This window comes from Chiloscyllium punctatum, chromosome 5 (genome assembly GCF_047496795.1).
Source record: "Chiloscyllium punctatum isolate Juve2018m chromosome 5, sChiPun1.3, whole genome shotgun sequence".
Classification (NCBI taxonomy): Eukaryota; Metazoa; Chordata; class Chondrichthyes; order Orectolobiformes; family Hemiscylliidae; genus Chiloscyllium; species Chiloscyllium punctatum.
Window position 1 is genome coordinate 105731327 of NC_092743.1, and position 20438 is coordinate 105751764.

The window sequence follows — 20438 nt, forward strand, 5'->3', positions numbered from 1 at the left end:
CAACTGCTGCCTTATCGAAAATCGCTTGCCACATCAGCAGAATGTGCAGATCCACGAATGGGCCATTTAGTCACTTCAGAATTGACAGCTCCAGAGTGGAAGAAAGTTAACCTTGATCCCAAGAAGAAACAAGATAACTAGACCCTTTTTTTTAAAAAAAAGTGATCTGATTAGGCACAGTCAATGGATTTATGAAGATGATATTGTTCAACATTCACTCGCAAAACAAGTTAGAAATTGAGTTCAGCTATTCCCAGAATCATCACAAAAGTTAAAGATTTTATCAAAATCAGCAAAATTCTCCAGTTCACATATGTTAACCAATTTGACAGAAAGCATGGACCAGAATTCTGTACTTAATTATTTTTTATAACAAACTGATTATAGCTATAGTTAAACAATTATGAATCATCCACATACAACTCTAGTAGTTAAAAGTCTAACTTTTCTATAAAACATCCACTCTACATCTGGTAGAAATAAAAATGATGTTATGCGTGGAAGAACAAACTGGAAAGGCAGTTCAAAGGACTCTGTCCTCTGGGTTCATTGAGATGTTCCTTTTAGCTGGCTAAGACATGTTGTTCCGCGATCGCTATTCATCCACTTTTGTTTGTAACTGCTTGTCGGAGGCACAGAGCAATTGCTTCACAATTGGTTTTGGTTTAAAAACAACAGCTTACAAAAACTGGTGAAGGACAATAAGCTGGCTTTTTTCAGGCTTTTCACAGTGGAAAGACAGATATCATCTGCTGTTCCAGATGTTCAAAGGCTTTTGGCTTTGTACTTAACACCCACAATCAATTCACCTGGCCGGGAGACTATCATATAGTTGTTGGCGGGAGGAGACATTTGTCATTGGTCTGTGGAGAGATGACCAGTTGTTGCTGGCCAAATCTCACTTTGTTCATGTTTCCTGGTGCAGCACATCTGCAATAACCTGCTTCCACTGGTTGAAAGAAGAACAGCACTTACAGCAAGTGTTGGTAGTTTGCTTAAAAAGGAAATACAGCAATCGTTTCCACAATCCTTGAATTTTAAAAACAGCTCTTCCCACTTCAGTGCACAATCATAAATATAGTAAAATTTAATAAGTCTTTACAATATCATTTCACGGTCTGTTAATGTTTTAAGGATATTACTAAAAACAAATAAAGGAGAACCAGTGCTTGTGGTTGTATTTGGATTTTCAGGTTTTTGATAAGGAGGTTAATATACAAAGTAAGGATTGGTTCATAGTAAGGAAATAGAAAAGGAATGAATGAATCATTCTGGTGTTGGGCTGTGACTAGTAGGGTACCACAAAGATCAGTGCTTGGGGCCCAGCTGTTCATGATTTGTATCAATGATTTGGATCCTTGGACCAAATGCAATATTTCCAAATTTGCAGCTGCTACAAAACTAGATGTGTGTTGTAGGATCATACAAAGAAATCTCCAAGAGATTTGGACAGGCTGACTTAATGGGCAAGAACATGTCCGATGGAATGTAATGTGGATAAATGTGAGGTTATTCTTTAAAAGATACAGGTTTCCTTGTTCATAAACTACTAACACCCAAGATACCAATGTAACCAATAATTGGAAAGACTAATGATGTGTTGACTTTTATCACTGGAGGATTTGCGTGCAGAAGTAACTATGTCTTTTTTTAACTGTATAGAACCTTGTTTGGTTCTTCCCTGAGGAAAGGATACCTAGTGGGACTACAGCAGAAGTTCACCAGATTAATTCCTTGGATTGTATGTTGAGGGGAGATCGAGGAGACTCAGCCTATATTATCTAGAATTTAGAAGAATGAGAGGTGACCTCCTTGAAACATGCAAATATTTAAAGGGCTAGACAGACTAAGCCGAAAGGATGTTTTCCCTAGTTAGGGCTTCTAAAACCAAAGCAGAGTTTCAGTGTAAGGTGCAGGTTATTTAGAACTGAAGTGAAGAGGAATTTCTTCACTTGAAGGGTAGCAAATCTTTAAAATTCTCCAACTCAGGGACATAGATGGTTAGATTTCTAGAAGCTGATGATATCAAGGAATATGGGATACAACGAGAAAATGTCATTGAGGTAGCTAATCACCCGTGATGTAGAATGGTGGAACAAGCTGTAGGGGATGAATGGCCTATTTCTTCCTACGTGGCTTGCCGCAAACAGGTAAACACCAAGATTTAATTATTGGAAAGTTCAAATGGTCCTGTAGAATGACTGACTGCTGATAACTGCCTCGATCAAAGCTGTTGTTTGACTTCAAACCAGGAGTCCATTTTCTGGTTATTGTAAATTAAACAAAGTTGCTCAACTTGGTAAAGCCCAAATGCCTGCTTTCACAAAATGGGAAAATCTTCGAGTGGAATGTCTAAATTAGCTGTACGTTTTATTGGCCTACTGAAATACTGAATAGAGAAATGAGGCACATCCTTGATCTTTATTGGACAGGTCGGTGTAATGTTTTCCATGTTTAGAGACTCAGGCCATAATTGGGCTTTGGATCATCCCTCATAGTCCACATATTGAGTATATCAGTGTTCTGTACAGATTTGTTTAAGCACAGACCACTGTTCTTGATGAAATTTGGAGGCAAGGACCTCTGCTGTTCAGTCAATGGTGAGTTTTTTTAATATACATGGATGTATGTGTTCCATTATCCTGTCCACCTACTTGCGTGAACATTTAGCTGTAGTTTCCCAGAATCTGGTTAAGTCCTATCTACAATGTATATTCTTTTAAGCTTTTACTGTTCAGCTGTGTAGAATTGTAAAGTAATTTCACTCTCATTATTTGGTCAAAGGCTTATAAGGATGCAGCTAATCAGAAGGCTGATGCTGGAGGTCTGGTGGAAGCTACTAAATCCAAAATTCATCAGGTGTGTGAACAAGTCGTTTATATTGAATTATAACTCTCTGGAGCAGAGGTGGTTAAAGGAAGGTTGATTCAATCAATGAGAAAAAATGGACAAGGAAGCAAAAGAGATTTCGTGGTATTTGCAAGTGAATGTTTTTCCATTCATTCACGGGATGTGGATGTTGCTGGCTAGGCCAGTATTTATCATCCATTTCTAATTACCCAGAGGGCAACTAGAGTTCGGCCATGTCGCTATGGGTCTGGAGTCACATGTAGACCAGACCAGGAAAGGACAAAGATTTCCTTCCCAAAGAGACCTTATTGAACCAGATGGGTTTGTTTTACAACACTTGACTATGCTTACCTGGTTGCTATTAGGCGGGCTTCAGTTTCAGGTTGTGTTCACGATTGAATTCAAATTTCACCATCTGCCTCTCCAAAGCATTGGCCTGGGGTTCTGGATTGTAGTTCAATGACTTTACCACTGTATGTAAGTGTTCTCATTGCATGACTTGTCCATGTTTTTGTTTACAGTGTAAAGTGAGAGCTTATGTCCAGATGAAATCTTTGAAAGCCTGTAAACGGGAAATCAAATCTGTTATGAATACAGCTGGAAATGTAAGTACCTGGAAATTGTGCTTCCCTAAATATCTTCGCCAAAAGTTAGGAATCTTTCATTCGTAATACGCCTCAGTCTTCACTTCTCCACCTCACCATTATTTGATATTCATCTTGTTGCCTTGAGGTTAGGGGGAATGGGGGCTGAGAGATAAATAGGAGGAGGGTGGGGCTGAAGGGAAGGTAGCTGGGAAGGTGATAGGTAGATGCAGGTGGGGGAGTGATGATGAAAGGTTGGAGTGTATAGTGGAGCAGATAGGTGGGAAGGAGGATGAATAGCTGGGCAGTTGAAGAGGGCGGTGCTGAGTTGGACGTTTGGATCTGAGATGAGGTGGGGGAGGAGAGATGAGGAAACTGGTGAAATCGACGTTGATGTTGTGTGGTTGGAGGGTCCCAAGGCAGAAGATGAAGTGTTCTTCCTCCAGGCGTTGGGTGGCTAGGATTTGGTGGTGGAGGAACCCCAGGATTTGCATGTCCTTGGCGAAGTGGATTGTTTGTTGTGTGTGTCCCAGAGATGTTCTCTAACATGTCCCCCAAGTTGGTGTCCTGTCTCTCCAATGTAGAGGAGACCACATTGAGAGCAACAGACACAGTAGATGGAGTGTGCAGGAAAATCTCTGCCAGATGTGGGACCTTTGGTGGAGGTGAGAGGGGAGGTGTGGGAGCAGGTTTTACACCTCTTGTGGCGGCAAGAGAAGGTGCCAGGAATGGAGGGTGGGTTGATAAGGGGCCATGGACCTAATGAGGGAGTCGCGGAGGGAATAGTCTCTGCAGAATGCAGAATATATCTGTGGTGGTGGGATCTGACTGCAGGTGGTGGCAATGGCAAAGGATAATGCACTGAATCCGGAGATTGGTGGGGTGCAAGGTGAGGACCAGGTGTGTACTATCCTTGTTCCAGTTGGAGGGGTGGGGTTCTCCATAGAGTGTAAGAGACTGATGGAAAATGTCCAAAGTTAAAAATCACACAACACCAGGTTATAGTCCAACAGGCTTAATTGGCAGCACTAGCTTTCTGGGAGTACTCCACAACCATCTGATGAAGGAGCAGCACTCCAAAAGCTAGTGCTTCCAAATAAACCTGTTGGACAAAACCTGGTGATGTGTGATTTTTAACTTTGTGCACCCCAGTCCAACACCGGCACCTCCATATCATGATGGAAAATGTGATAGCTTTGGATACAATTATGATAGAGTAGACAATGAAAACCTTTTCCCATAACTGCTGTGAAGATTAAGAATCTACAGAGTTAAGGTTTTTGGCATGAGATAAAGGGGAATCATTAAGAGGAACTTTTTTATGCAGTCAATGCTTAGGATCTGGAACACTCTGATTCAGCTTTCCCCTGCCTCACAGGCATATTTCAAAAGGAAATTAGATGAACACTTGAACAAAATAAACTTACAGGGCTTTTGAGATCACGCAGGAGAGTGAGATCAATTAGATTGCCCTACTGACATGGACTTTGTTTGGTCAAAATGCCTCTTCTGTACCTGAAATGACTTTATAAATTAAAATTTCATTTTAAAGCAAGTAATTTGTGTAACTGGATTACAATTTCATTGTATGATTTTAAAATTTCACTGCTCTAAATGTCTGTGTTTGTTGTTTATATATAAACATTATCTCTGTGTGCACACCTTTATTTATTTTATGCAGTCTGCTCCCTCCCTATTTCTCAAGAGCAATTTTGAGTATTTGAGGGGAAATTATCGAAAAGCAGTGAAGCTGTTGAACAGTGCAAATATTACAGATCATCCTGGATTCCTAAGCACAGGTGAGAACCAAAGTAACAGCTATTTTATTGTCTACTGCAGATAATAAGTGATTTATCTAGCTATGTCTAGATAGATGTTTTATGTTGATCAATTTGTAAATTGAAGTCCTAATAAGCATAAGCTATTAATTTTATACTTTTACAATAGAAACTAATCATAACTCAACTCAACTCTTCAGAAAGAACGTGATTTTGGTATTTTCTGCTAGTACCAGTTGTTTAAATGGGGTTGCTGTCCCCACCCATATTTTCAGTTCATTACATCTGAAGTTATCGAGCAAGAGTAGCACTCATCTTTACTTTCCAATTTATCTGTTATGCAGAAGGAACAGGAGACTAACCCGGTCTTTCCTCTCTCTTTCGCACGTAATCATCTGATATCACTAGATATACTTAATGAAATCTGGTCTCGGGAATTGTACTGTTCTGTTTCCATTGCATGACTCTCTTCCCATGGAGATTTGGGTCAGAGCCAACGTTTATTATTCATCCAAATTGGAAAAATTCCCTCATGGGTCAATTATCTGTGCTTGTGTTTTATTGTCTAGACGGGCATGAAACTTTGAAAGAAATAATCTATTTATGTGGAGTCTTGTCTTTCAAATTTGCTCAAGCTGTCTGTCTATGTTTGATGATGTGGCATTCCAGTGGCTTTCAATTAACAAATTCATCTTAATGCGCACATTTTGCCAAACTCATTATTGGAACACATTTCAAATTTGTAAACTCATTCAAAAGAAGGCCATTCACCCTGTTATATCTACGCTAGTCCTTTGAAAGAGTTATTCAATTATGCCATTCTCTGATGCTCTCCCATTCCCTTGCAAATTTCTCGATTTATCTAATTTTAAAAAATTTACTGCTGAATCTTGTTCCACTTTCAGTGAGCGTAGACCCTTTTTTAGAACCATTTAAGTTTTCTTTATACAACCAGATACACACTTTATTTTTTCCTGAACAAGTTCAGTGTACAACCTTGTAGGCTGTTGCATACCTGCACATTCCTCATCACCTTTTTCCAATTGCCGTCAATTTGTGTCTTTTGATACCTGGCATTCCTTACAGTGGAAGCCAGTTTCTTCATATTTACTCTTATTAAATTAACCTCCTTTACCTTGGAATAAAATTCATTTGCATCTAAAGACTGCCATCTGTCACTCTTAGCTTTTTAAATATATTTATGAAGTAGTTAAAACAAGTATGATGACTCTTGACTTTTCTCTTCTCAAAACATTTGTAAACAGGTGAATGTATTAGATGCATGTTCTGGAATAACCTGGGATGCATCCATTTTGCTATGGGGAAACACAATCTTGGAATTTTCTACTTTAAAAAGGCCTTGCAGGAGAATGATGCTGCTTGTGTGCAGTTAGCAGGAACGAGCACAGATCAAGGTGGGTTACATTTGGTCAAATACTCTATTCAAAAAATATTAACATGAACCTAATTAAGTATGAATTGTTTGAAGTTCAGTGGTGCGTAAATACATCAATTAATCTGGACGCTATCACACTGTTTCTGGAAAGTGACTGTGTCACATGGCTTATCACATTTGCAATGTTGCAGCATTGCTCTGTTTCAATTAGTACATCATTGGCTAGGAAGCACTTTTGAACATTTGGAAGTTTGTCAAAAATGTAGCTTATGACATAATCCACTTATTTTAAAATAACTTCCAAACACAGTTCCCTAAAATGAAGAATAATTTACATTTTTCACTCATGTTAAGCATAATTTTGTACAAATTACATTTTTGGTTGTTGCAAAGGAAGTTGTTTCCTTTAGCTTTTGATTTAAAAGAAAAGGCAGTACTTATACACGTGTATGTTCATGATGTTTCACTTCGATCATTTTGTTAGAAAGTTGACTTTAAAATCTGTTACTGATTAACTTTTCTTTAGTGCGTACTTGGAGTATGTAATATTAAAACCAGTTGAGTAGTCTATTTTGCTATAATCTGCAGCCTTTTTGTATAGGTTTATATTAAGAAATATAACTTTCTGCATTTTGCAGCCGCTCAATATTTGTAATTTTGCTTTTTCTTAATTAGGGAAGAAGTTTTCAGGCAGACCTATGAGTACACTGCTTACAAACAAGCGATATGAATTGTTACATAACTGTGGAATCCAGCTTTTGCACATTGGTAGACCACTGGCAGCCTTTGAGTGTCTGATGGAGGCAGTTCAGGTATATCACTCCAATCCACGACTTTGGTTAAGGCTAGCAGAGTGCTGCATTGCTGCCAACAAGGGGGTGAGTGGACTAGTGTCAACTATATTTCTATTCATTCTGCAAGTTTCCTTTCCTGTACTTTTTCTTCTGTCATGTTAAATTTCAGCATTATTTTCCTTTAGACATCAGAACAAGAGACCAGAGGACTGCCAAGCAAAAAAGGGATTGTGCAATCAATTCTGGGTCAAGGTTACCACCAGAAGATAGTCTTGGCCTCACAGTCCATGCAGAACACCGTTTATAAGTGAGTGAGCAAGGTGTCAAACAGGCTGTAAAAAAATTCAACAAGTGGCTGCATAGCACACACAGTGTGAATGAGCAAACTTTTAAGATGTTTAAATGTGAAATCTTACAAGTGTATTATTTATATAGAGGCAGCTTAAGATTGTAAAGTTTATTGTAAAGTTTTTTGTAAACACTGACAAGTTACCAAATGTTCAATTGATGAACTAATGTGTGGGTGCAGGGCAGAAGTATATTCAGATTTTAGCAGTCAGCATTCCTGAGTTAAATGCAATTTGGCTGTGGAATACTCAACAGACATGTTCATAGGAATACAAAATTTTGTGAGCACAAACTGAGAGGGATCCTCAGGTCTTTCTCAAAGGTTCAGTTTAATTCCTTGCTTAAAATATCCATCTTTCCAGAAAGTACCAATTCCTACTTCAGGTACTGAGTTCTGGCAGCTTGCCAGTACAGTCCCTGAAGCAAGCAGTCCAACTTTGGTGTTTGAGCTATATGGTGTGCTTTTCAACTTCATTGTGCATCATCGCAATTTCTGTCTTTGCACCTCAGGTGGTACAGGTAGAGTTGGATAGACATTGAGGCTTTCTTCTCTTTAAGATAATTTTTTTTTAAATCCAGGGGTGGGGTTGGTGGGTTTTTTTTGTACACATTATCATCTGGAAAGCAGGACCTGAAGAGGCAGTGGAAACTAATCAAAGAAGAACATCCAAGGGAGACTTGGATGCATACTTTAAAAAGAGAAATTTTGAGACTACTGGCGGATGGGGGAGAGAACAGGACTAATTGGATAGCTCTATCAGTGAACTGGCATAGGCATATGATGGGCCTTTTGGTATATGAATTTTCCTTTCATTAGTTACATTGACTGACTGATTTGCTATCAATGGGGACTGGAATTTAGAGGCTTCAAGATTTTATGCATCAACCAAAAAGAGTCTAAGGCACTGGTACTGAAACGTATGTTGGGAATTTATTGGTATAAAAGTTTAAATTTGAATTTTAAGGCCATGAAGCTTTTAATAAAATGGTATTTTGTTCTTTTTGTTCTGCAGCGATGGGCAGTCTTCAGCCATTCCTGTAGCTAGTATGGAGTTTGCAGCTATCTGCTTAAGAAATGCCTTGCTGCTGCTCCCTGAAGATCAACAGGAGACCAAGAAAGATAATGGTTTAAGAAATTTCAATCAGTCAAGCAGTGGTGAAACCAGCAATGAAAACACTGAGGCCTGCAGGTACGGGGCATTGAAAGATATATCAGTGACTGTACAAGTGTAGTGTCGGTGAAGTCCTGTTTTGGAATCCTATTTCCTTTACTAAAGGGATAAGTGATAGTATAGAAAAGTGCAGTTAAGGTTGAAGATTAACTGTGATCTTCTTGAGTGGCTGAGCTGGATCAAAGGGCTAATTGACCTACTTGTATTTCTCATGCTGTTTTATGTTTTTGTGCTTTTACGTTTGTTGGTTTGCTTCATAGCATTAATATTTGGTATAAGCAATTGATAAATGATTTGACAAATCACCTCTCCAACCCCTCAACCATTCATGCATGAGCATTACCTTTCTTCCCCTCAGTTGCATACAGGTATTTCTGGTATAACGCAATGGTGCGACCTAATGCAATAGAACATCGTGCTGGAGAAGATCACTATAGAAAATCTCTATCTGTGCAGTAGAAAGTTCGTGCTATTCAAACAGCATCCACTATTCATCAATTGCATTATAGCCAATTCGCATTATACCAGAAATAACTGTAGTATTCTTTGATAACATCCACAGCTATTAGGTCAATTTTCTGCTGTGTGAAGGTTAACAGCAGCTCTCATTTTCCACCACCGCCTCCCCCATCCCTCACTGCTCTGAGTCAGAATGCCCTCCCCTTTGACATTCAGTGTCGCATGAGGTGGAATCTTCCATCAGCTAAATATCAGCGAGGCCTGAGCTGCTGCCATTAGATTCTGCTGTACGCTGTGTAATCCTTGTCACTAATTTCACTCCTCCAGACGAAATAGAACTGACTGACTGTATTCCTCTGCAGGGAGCTGGTTTGAACTCAACGGTCTGAATGACCTGTTATGTTGCAATGGCTTTCTTCTCATAGCAACAGCTACCATATTACATTAATCTTTTTAGTACAAGTTGGTCATCCTCTGCCCATTGAATTCCATACCACATTAATTAAAAATTCTAATATTGTTACCTTAATATAGCTGAAATTATTTTCTCTCATTTTACAGTGGTAAGCCTCATGAAGGAGATAAGTTCTTAGTTCCAGGTCCACCATCTTCTCCATTAAGGAAAGAGGAATTGGACAATCTGAGGTATGAATGCTTTCCTCTGCATTATACATTTTCTTTCTTATTTACCCGAGGGTTTTCGAGTATCGCCGACTAGGTCAGCGTTGATTTCTATCCCTATGCTCATTGCTAGAGTCCTTTCAACTTAATGTAATAATGTGATGGAAGCTTTTTGCACATTAGGAACCCCAATTCATGAATATTTCAAACATTTAACATAAAAATCTGTGCTGCAGTTGGCTGCAATTCTGTGAGAAAAGGACTTGTTTTTAACACATTGCAGTCAATTCCTGTTCAGAACAGATCTAGCTTGTTTTGCCACCAGTTTTTTTCTTGCTATCTCTCTGTGGATGCTGTCTGACCTGCTGTGATCTCCAGCATTTGTTGTTTTCAGGTCTTTTCTTATATTCTGCAGTGTCTCTTGCTGTTGTCTTATGTAATGGAAAGTTGATTTATTCTGTATATAATTCTCTATGTTCAAGTTTCCAGTGACTTCAGATGACTTTCTCACCTCTGCCCTATCTAACTCAGCTATAAAGATGCAATTGAACGTGGGGAAGAACAGAATGAGAAGTGTGCAGTTCATTTCCTAAACAATCAGCTCCAGACAAATGTTTACCAAAGCAGAAGTAACCCTCAAAAACTGCTCAAATAATGGGAGTTCTGTTGAAATTAATGACTATAGATTATAAATGCAATGAAATTCTAGAGCAGGCTTCAATTCCAATTTGAAATCCACTAATGAATAGAGGAATAGGATTGCAGACAGACAATGTAGAGTTTTATTTTCTGTTCTTTCAGATGTTCTATCCTGGCTGGCAGTGCGTATGTTGCCCTTGCACTTGGTGACAACCTTATGGCCTTAAATCATGCAGAGAATCTTCTGCAGCAGACTAAACTGTCTGGGTCTCTAAAGTAAGTAACTAAGAAATAATATTATGGAATTACATATAGGATTGTTAACTTTGCATATGAAGTAATTTGCTTATTTTAACTTAGAGTATTGGAGGACATATACATGAAATGAGCAACACCTGAGGAAAAGACCATTCATGCCTATCATTCTTGTGCGAGCTGTTATCCATTTAGCCCTGTTCAGCTCTTTTCCCATTGCCATGAAAACATCAGACCATTGCATTCAAAGTGGCTCCCTGCAGAGCAATGCAGTCAGATACATTTTTCTTTCTGCGTTTGTTCCTAGTGGAAAGAGTCTCAGTAATTGAGGGACTGAGGTAGGAGCAAACTGGGCAATGATGCTTGTGGTATGTTAGGGTTCAGTCAGTGTCTGAATTATAGTGGTAATGCACACTTGTACATGCAAGTTAACTATGGATAGTATCTGTAGTAGCTCCAACATTTTTCCAATCATATTGTTGAACAGGAATCTTATCTGGTCTCACTGCTTTCCATTGGTGTATTAGAAAAAAATGCAAATTAGAAAGATACTGGCTGTGTTATGAACACTTCTTTCTTGGCAATTAAGTTCTGGGGTGGGATTGAACCCAGAGTCTTTGGCTCAGAGGCCCACTGTGCCACGTGACTTCATCCATTGATGCTGAGGTTAGTGTAAATGGCCTTGTTGATGCACATGAGTTTTACATTTAGCTGGTTCAGGGCAGCTCTGGTTTATTTGATTCTGACAGTAGTTAGGAGGGCAGTGAATGGAGTAATTTGCTTGACCTTTATAATCAACCTGTTATGTGGCATCTCATCACATGTAGTGACTTACTCGAAACATGGTTACATGAGGATGATCTATCCTTCACAAACATGTGCATAATGGCCCTGGTCAGACTTTATCTTTCTAAATGCTGACTGAATTCATCCTTTAATGTTTCCTGGAATTTCCTCAAATGGCCATCTCCTCCTTGAACACCTTAGAGCACTTTTCACCCTCTGTTCCTTTGACATATTTCTCATTCTCAAAGGCTTTTGGATACTCCATAATACTGCATTCTTTTGAGCCACTTTCACTGTATTTTTGATTATGGACTGAAATAAGGAAAGGGCTTTTTTTAAAAGCCAAGGATTATGGAAAAGATATTGCAAGTTTTGAAAGCAGGCTACTAACACTTGTTGTGAATGCTGTTTACACTGCTCTTGTTCAAACACCCTGGAGGAGGTTTACTTGCAGGTGAGCTGGAGCTAGGGGATATGTGCAAAGGCTTTGGGTGCTGACAGCATTCCAACTTAGTACTGAAGAGTTATGCTCCACAACTTTCTGCTCTCCTAGCCAAGCTGTTTGGGTGCATACTGGGATCTAGCCAACAATGTGGAAAATTGTCCAGGTATGTCTTGTATAGACAGAGCAGCCGGCTACTGTCCCATCGGTCCTCACTCAATTATCGGTACAGTGATGGAAGGTGTCATCAACAGTGCTATCAAATTGAGCGCATGCTCAGTGGTGCCCAGTTTGGGATCTGCCAGGTTCCTGAACTCATTACAGTCTTAGTTCAGACATGGACAAAAGAGCTGAATTCCAGAGCTGAGGTGTGTTTGACAGTCATTAATATCAAAGCTACATTCGATCAAGTGTGGCATAAAGGAGCCCTGACAAAACTGGAATCATGGGTATCTCAGGGCAAACTCTCTGCTAGTCAGAGTCAAATCTGGTATGTAGGAACATGGTTGTGGTTATTGGAGGTCAGTCATCTCTGCTCCAGGGCATTTCTGCAGTAGTTCTTGAGTGAGTGCGCTAGGCTCAGCCATCTTCAGCTTCATCAATGATGTTTACTGAAGATTGCGCAATGTTGAGCTCCATTAACTAACCTTCATGCTGAAGAAGTCAATGTTCAAGTGCAACAGGAACGAGACAATACCCAGCATTGGGCTGACAAGTTGTAATAAACTTTGCACTGCACAAATGTCAGGGAACTCCATTTCCAATAAGAAACAATCTAATCACCACCCCATGGCATTCAATGGTGTTACCATCGCTGATAACTCTTGAGAGTTATCACTGACCAGAAACTCAACTGGACTCACCACATAAACACAGTAACTACAATTGCAGGTCAGAGGCTAAGCATACTGCAGTGAATAACTTACTGTCACCATCTATAAGTCATAAGTTGGGAGTTTGATGGTATACTCCCCACTTAGCTGGCTGATTGCAGCTTCACCAACACTCAAGTTGAAACCGTCCGGAACAAGCAGCTCACTTGATTGGAACCATATCCTTAAGAATCCATTCTCTCCACCACTGATGCTCAGTAGCTGCAGCTTTTACCATCTTCAAGATGCATTACAGAAGATCACCAAAGATCCTTAGATAGCACTCATACTAACTTCCATCCAGAAGGATAAGGGCAAACAGATACATGGAACACCAGCATCTGCAAGTTCCCTTCCAAGTCACTTATCCCCAACTTTGAAATATATTGCCGTTTCTTTTGCTTGTTGGGTCAAAATCCTGGTACTCCCTCCCTAAAGGCATTGTGGGCTAGCCTACAGCATGTAGACTGCAGCGATTCAAGAAGGCAACTCTCACTATCACCTAATCAAGGGTGACTAAGACCGGGCGATAAATGCTTGCCAGTCAGCAATGTCCACGTCCCATAAATTAATAAAAACAAATGTTGGCTGGCAACAAGTAGCTGATCGCTTTTATTTAATGGTGAGAATAATTAATGGCTAAGACCTTGTGCCTGCAAGAGCAATGTGATTGATTCCCAAGCAGCTAAACAGTTTGTCAGTGTGAAGATTTAGTCAGAAGCTATTGTATCTCTGGACAGGGATGGTACTGCTTCTTACTCTTGACAGTTTTTAAAAAAAATGACACTTAAGTCAGTTTATTTCCCTTCCATCTCAGTCTTTCTCTCCACCTATAACACCAGTTGTTTTGTCTTGTCTGTGTGTGAGGGAGTTTTATAAGGAGGTTAGAGTTTTAGCTCATAGTTATGTCAGTGGTTCATAATTATTTATATAGCTAGAATCTATTTATTTGTAATAAGTAGTAATCTTTGTTAAATATAGCAACCTGCTCTGTGCTTTCTGTCATCCGGGGTCTAAAATACAGGTAAATTGAGGCGTTTTGCATAATTTTACAAAATCTTTAACTTATATGATGACTCTGGAAATTCTACGTTTCACTTCCAATGAGGAATGACACTTTGCGCTGGGTTTAACATGATTTCCTTCGTCCATAAATGGTGTTAACGTACTTTCATTATCCTTTTTAATGAAAGCCTCACTGTTTTCCCTTGTGATTGCTGGTTTTCTGCCTTAACCCCTCTTATCTTTCCCAAATGTTTTTTTTTTCTTCACCATTTCTACAGCCCTTTTATATATATGCTTTATTCAAATTTATTTTTCTGGGGAACACCCCTTTTTGACTGTGAAATGCTTCGGAATGTTTTTCTATGTTACACTCCTATAAAAATGTACGTTGTTGAATGTTGAGTTGGAAGAGGTGGTTTGCAAATGAATAAATGGAATCAAATAAACCAACTGCAAGAAAAATGTTCAATACAACAAAATAACATAAGAACTAGAGCAGGAGTACACCATCTGGCCCTTCAAGCCTGCTCCGCCATTTATTAAGGTCATGGCTGATCTTTTCATGGCGTCAACTCCATTTACCCATACTCTCACCATAACCCTTAAATTCTTTTATTGTTTAAATAAAATCTATCTTAGCTTTAAAAACATTTACTAAAGTAGCATCAACTACTTCACTGGGCAGGAAATTCCATAGATTTACAACCCTCTGGGTTAAAAAGTTCCTTCTCAATTTTGTCCTAAAGTTGCTGCCCCTAATTTAGAGGCTGTGCCCTCTTGTCCAAGTTTCACCTGCCAGTGGAAACATCCTCTTTATTTCTATCTTATCTATTCCCTTCATATTTTTGTATGTTTCTATTAGATTCCTCCTTCATTCTTCTAAATTCCAGTGAATATAATCCCAATCTACTCAGTTTCTCCTCAGAAACCAACTCCCTCAACTCTGGAATCAACCTAGTGAACCTCCTGTGCAGCGCCTCCAGTGCCGGTGCATCCTTTTTCAAGTAAGGAGGCCAAAACTGCGCGCAATACTCCAAGTTTGGCCTCGTCAGCACCTATACGGCTGCAGCATAACCTCCCTACTTTTAAACTCGATCTCTTTAGCAATGAAGGACAAAATTCCATTTGCCTTCCTAATTACCTGTTGTACCTGCAGACCAACCTTCTGTGATTCGTGCACCAGGATACCCTGGTCCCTCTGCATAGCAGCATGCTGCAACTTTTCACCATTCAAATAATACTCCTACCAAGGTGAATGACTTCACATTTATTAATGTTGTATTCCATCTGCCAGACCTTTGCCCACTCACTTAAATGTGCTGAACATCATCACCATTGCTGTCTGACTTCACAGCTGTTAACTCACCAGACTGCTTATTTAACATCCAGAACTGGATGTGCAGAAATTTCCTCCAATTAAATATTGCGAAGACTGAGTAATTATTTCCAGTTCCCACTTCGAGTTCTGTTGCACAGATGTGGACTCCATCCCTCTCCCTTTATTTTTGTGTGGCATTTTTAAAAAGCAACATCATAAATATTGACGACTAATTGGTATGTTAAGGATATCTGATTTTTTGTGTGTTATTGTTGTGTGGTTCAAAATAATTTCTTATATGCGTTATTTTAAATTGACATTTCAGACTGTGTTTGTTTATAATTGGGCTTAGGTTTCTGGGTCACTTGTATGCAGCAGAGTCCCTCATTTCTCTGGATAGAATCTCTGATGCCATCACTCACTTGAATCCTGAAAATATCACTGATGTGTTCCTGGGAGTTTCATCAAATGAACAAGATCAAGGTGAATAATGTCTTGCTTGTTTCTGATTTACTCTGTCAGCTGCATTCTTTTTGTTGATTTCTCAGGAATGGATTTATTTGAGGACAATATTTCCATGGAATCATAAAATACTGGAGTGGCCCATTCTGTTGGCTCTTTGAATGCTGTCCCATTAGTCCCATACCTTGCTGTTTTACCAAAGTCCTACAAATCTTTTCTTTCATTTGAAAAAAAATCCTTTCACGAGTTACTATTGAATCTTCCTCCACTCCCTTTCATGCAGTAGATTCCAGATAATCATATCTTATTGCTCATAGGGAAAAACTCTACTGCTTTCCTCTTTTGCTAATTATAATCCTTCTAAAGTGAAAGCAGTTTTAGTTTTGATTACTGTATCAAATTGTCTCGATTTTTGAACACTTCTATACGTCTCCTCATAACCTGCTATGCTCCAGGAAGAACAGTCCCAGTTTCTCCAGTCTGTCTTAGTAGCTGAACTTCCTCATCCTTAGTACCATTGTAGTCAGTCTCTCCACCCACTGCAAGACTGTTACATCGTTCCTAAAGTGTGGTCTTTGAAACTTGATTAATTGTAATTTCTTGAGAAAAGCTGAAGCAAGCTTTCATCATTGCTCAGATGCTTTCTGTAAATGTTTTTTCTACTATTTCTTACAACTGCTAAAACAGATTTACAAAAAGGGAAAGTGTTTGGTGCTTATTAAATTGTTCAAGTGCTGTTCAGAGTGTATCTACTAAAGAAATTGCTAATCCCCAATCACAATTCTTACAGTAAGACCTACAAACTTTCTCCTGCCCTTGTGATAACTGGTACTGGGAGACCATAAATCTCCAATGAATGTTCATGAATTCTGGAATTGCTTCTAATAGTGCTGCCATAAACCCAGTTAAACCCACTGCATGTACAACACCTCAACGATTGTAGTTCTTCTTTCTCCTGTTGTGGAACCTTGACAGGTCATCCTCACCAGCTAGTGATCCTCCGAACAGTGCTCTGCCTCCACTTCTCTAACGGCACTCTCACTAGACCCAGTGCTTCCCTTTCTCTCGCCTCTTTCTCCTTAATCCACTACAATGACTGATAGTATTTTCCCTACTGTTATTATTCATTCTCAGGACATGTTGTTATTTATTACCCCTCCTTATTTCCCTTCAGAAGGTGATGTTGAAATGCCTGCTTGAATTACTGCAGTTCATGTGATGCAGCTACACCCACAGTGCCATGAGGGATGGAATTCCAGTATTTTAACCCAGTTCCAGTGAGGGGGCAGTCACAAAACTTCAAGTAATAATGAGTATAAGAGTTAGAGGGGAGCTTCCATGAGATAGTGCTGCCAAACATCTACTGCCTTTGTCATCTAGATGACAGAGGTGATTGATTCGGGAGTACTATGGAAGTTGTATATCCTACCATGATTTCAAAAGGCTACAATACATGAATGAGAGTGTGTGCATTTTCTTCAGCTCCTGTTTTATTCATCAATTAAATTAATGTTGGATACTTGGAAAGTAAATGTAAATTGAGAGATCTTGGCTTTTCTTTCAGGATCTGACCGAGGGGAAAGTGAACAGATGGAGAACTGTAAGTATACTGTTAAAAATATCACATTTCAGAACAAAAGCAAAATACTATAGTTACTGGAAATTTGGAATAAAGATTATTGGAAAACACCCATAAGGAAAACCTGTGGAAGAGTGAAAAAGTTCCAGTCATTAAGTTAGAATGTGGACAGCACATACGTTTGGGCTTTGTTCTATTATTGAAGCAAAGTAGTGCTAACTTCCAGTTAAGCATTTACGACTGATTAATTTGGATGTTACTCCTGATGTTTTCTGGTTATTTTGGAATCTACGCCATTAAGGACAGCATCAAAGAAAAGCACCAATTTGATTTTTCTTCCTTGATTTCTTTTCAATATTTCTTCATATTTTCACTTCATGCTTGGAGATTGTATCTTTATTGCACTGTGTAAGTTGGTGTATTAGTTTATGCATCATGATACCTATAGAGTCATATAGCATGGAAACAGACCTTGCAGTCCAACTTGCCCACGCCTACCAGGCGTCCCAATCTGACCTGGTCCCATTTGCCAGTAGGTAGTCCATATCCTTATAAACCCTTCCCAATCATATACCCATCTAGATGCCTTTTAAGTGTTGTAATTGTACCCACCACCACCACTTCTAGCAGCTTGTTCCATCCATACACCACCCTCTGTGTGAAAAAGTTATCCCTCAGGCTCTTGTTGAACCATTCCCCTCCCATATTAGACCAATGCCCTGTAGTTTTGGTCCCCCCACACTAGGAAAAAGACCTTTGCTATTTACCATATTCATGTCCCTCACAATTTTATAAACCTCTATTACATCACCTTCAGCCTCCAACACTTCCAGGGGAAAAAAGCCTCTCCCTATAACTCAAACCCTACAGTCCCAGCAGCATCCTTGCAAATCTTTTCTGCACCTTCTCAAGTTTAACAATATCCTTCCAATAGAACGGCAGCAGAATTATACACAATATTCTAAATGTGACGTCGCTAAAGTCTGTACAGCTGCGACATGACATCCCAACTAAATTTTCTGACCAACGAAGGCAAGCGAGCCATACTTTTCCTACACCACCCTGACTATCCGTGACTCAATTTCAAGGAACTATGCACCTGTACCCCTTTGGCAACACTCCACAGGGCCTTACCATTAACTGTATAAGCCCTGCCCTGGTTTGCCTTACCAAATTGCAACACCTCAGATTTATCTAAATTAAATTCCATCTAACACTCCTTAGCCCATTGGCCTCGTAATCATCTTCACTGTCCACTATACCACCAATTTTGGTGTCACCTGCAAACATACTAACCATACCTCCTGTATTCACATCCAATCATTGGATTTTTATTTGGTATTTATCAAGTAGTTTTCTCTTGAGCATAAAGAATAGAGATTTGTTTGTCTCAAGGTTGGAAGTCTTTTGAAAGTTGAGCTCAAGTGCCTCAAAGGTCCAGGAGTTTCCTTACCAAGGAAGGGTACACTTACCTTAAAGAGAGTGTAGACTTATTATTGAAATGAAGGATTGTCCTGTGAGGAGAAGTTGAGGAAATGAGACCTACATTTCCTGAACAATGAAGAATAATAGGATTATTTGATTGAAACAGAAATTTGTATTTGACAAGATATATGTAAAGAGAATGTTACTCCTAGCTGTGGACTCTAGAACTGGATGACACAGTCAAGATAAGGGGGTTGGCCATTTAGGACTAAGTTGAGGAAAAATGTCTCTACTCAAAAGGTTGTCAACTTCCTTAATTCTCCATAGAGGTGTGGGTGCTTTCTCATTGAGTCCATTCATGTTGAAAACTGATAGATCTTTGCTACTAAGAGAATAGGGAAGTAGTGCAGGAAAGTCTAGTTGAAGTAATGATTTTAAGCATGATCTTATTGAGATTCATGGAACTGAATGGGCCCACTCCTTTTTTCCTTTTGAGAGAGATTTTTTGTGGTTCTGGATTTGGAATGTATTGTCTGACTTGGCAATAAATTTCAAAAAGGATTTGGATAAATGTTTTTGGAAGAAAACATTGCAGAGATACAGAAAAGAACAGAGCAATGTAATTAACTGGATTACTGTTTGAAAGAGCTTACACGGATATTATGGGCTGAATGACCTCCTGTGCTGTGCTTTTGTGATTTTAATGAGTTTTATTTTGTACATTTAACAGCTGGCAAACAGATTCTGCAGTGTTACCCCAATTCGGTTTCATCTGCTTGTGCAATGATGCTCTTCAACCTGGGAAGTGCATATTGCCTACGTAGTGAATATGACAAGGCACGCAAATGTCTTCACCAGGTAAGAAAAACAACTCTATGAAATATGGCTCTATCCATTTAGATTAAAGGATAGGGATAACATACTGTCTTCTAATTATGTTGAGTCTGAAAAGTCAAAAGTACTGGGTTTTTTTCATGCCTTACATTTGTAGGAGATCGGGAATTTTTTGACTGACTAGCTGTTGACCATCTGTGCTAGTCTCACATTTAAATAACTAAGTATGTTGGAACTATTTTTCTTTAGAAGAGAGTCCTTGAAGTGTTTTTAATTCCTGATTTATTTACTGAATAGAGTAGCAATACCCTAAGGTATTATTGCCAGACTGTTAATCCAGAAATTTAGCTAATGTTCTGGGGGCCTGAGTTCAAGTCCCACAATGACAGATGGTGGAAAATGGATAAAATAAAATATATCTGGAATTAAGAACCTACTGATGATCATGAAACTATTGTCGATTGTTGGAGAAACCCATCTGGCTAACTGATATCCTCCAGGGAAGGAAACCTGCCATCCTCACCTGGTCTGGCCTACGTGTGACTCTAGACACACAACAATGTTGTTGACTCTTAACTGCCCTCTGAAATGGCCTAGCAGGACATTCAGCCTTGTCTCAAAAAAGGAATGAAACCAGACAGACCACCTGACATTGACCTAGGCACCAGAAGTGACATCAGCAGAAACAGCTTTGTCAGCTCTGCAAAGTCGTCCTCAGTAATATCTGGGAGCTATTGGGAGAATTGTCTCACATACTCAGGGAATCATACTAACAGACAATGTCCCAGGCATTGTTCCACCATCACCACTCCCGATATG

The 20438-nt window shown here is 39.3% G+C and overlaps 1 protein-coding gene across 2 annotated transcripts in view; it reads left to right on the forward strand.

Moving 5' to 3' along the window:
• Positions 1 to 20438, forward strand: part of cnot10 (CCR4-NOT transcription complex, subunit 10) — a 36006-nt gene that overhangs the window by 8018 nt on the left and 7550 nt on the right. For both annotated transcript variants that reach the window (XM_072570979.1, XM_072570980.1), the window contains exons 6-17: positions 2785 to 2859; positions 3372 to 3455; positions 5116 to 5233; positions 6478 to 6627; positions 7284 to 7486; positions 7588 to 7709; positions 8764 to 8940; positions 9943 to 10026; positions 10804 to 10917; positions 15672 to 15802; positions 17346 to 17381; positions 19516 to 19643. In XM_072570979.1, the coding sequence (XP_072427080.1) occupies positions 2785 to 2859; positions 3372 to 3455; positions 5116 to 5233; positions 6478 to 6627; positions 7284 to 7486; positions 7588 to 7709; positions 8764 to 8940; positions 9943 to 10026; positions 10804 to 10917; positions 15672 to 15802; positions 17346 to 17381; positions 19516 to 19643 (1422 nt within the window). The remainder of the gene's footprint in view (positions 1 to 2784; positions 2860 to 3371; positions 3456 to 5115; positions 5234 to 6477; positions 6628 to 7283; positions 7487 to 7587; positions 7710 to 8763; positions 8941 to 9942; positions 10027 to 10803; positions 10918 to 15671; positions 15803 to 17345; positions 17382 to 19515; positions 19644 to 20438) is intronic.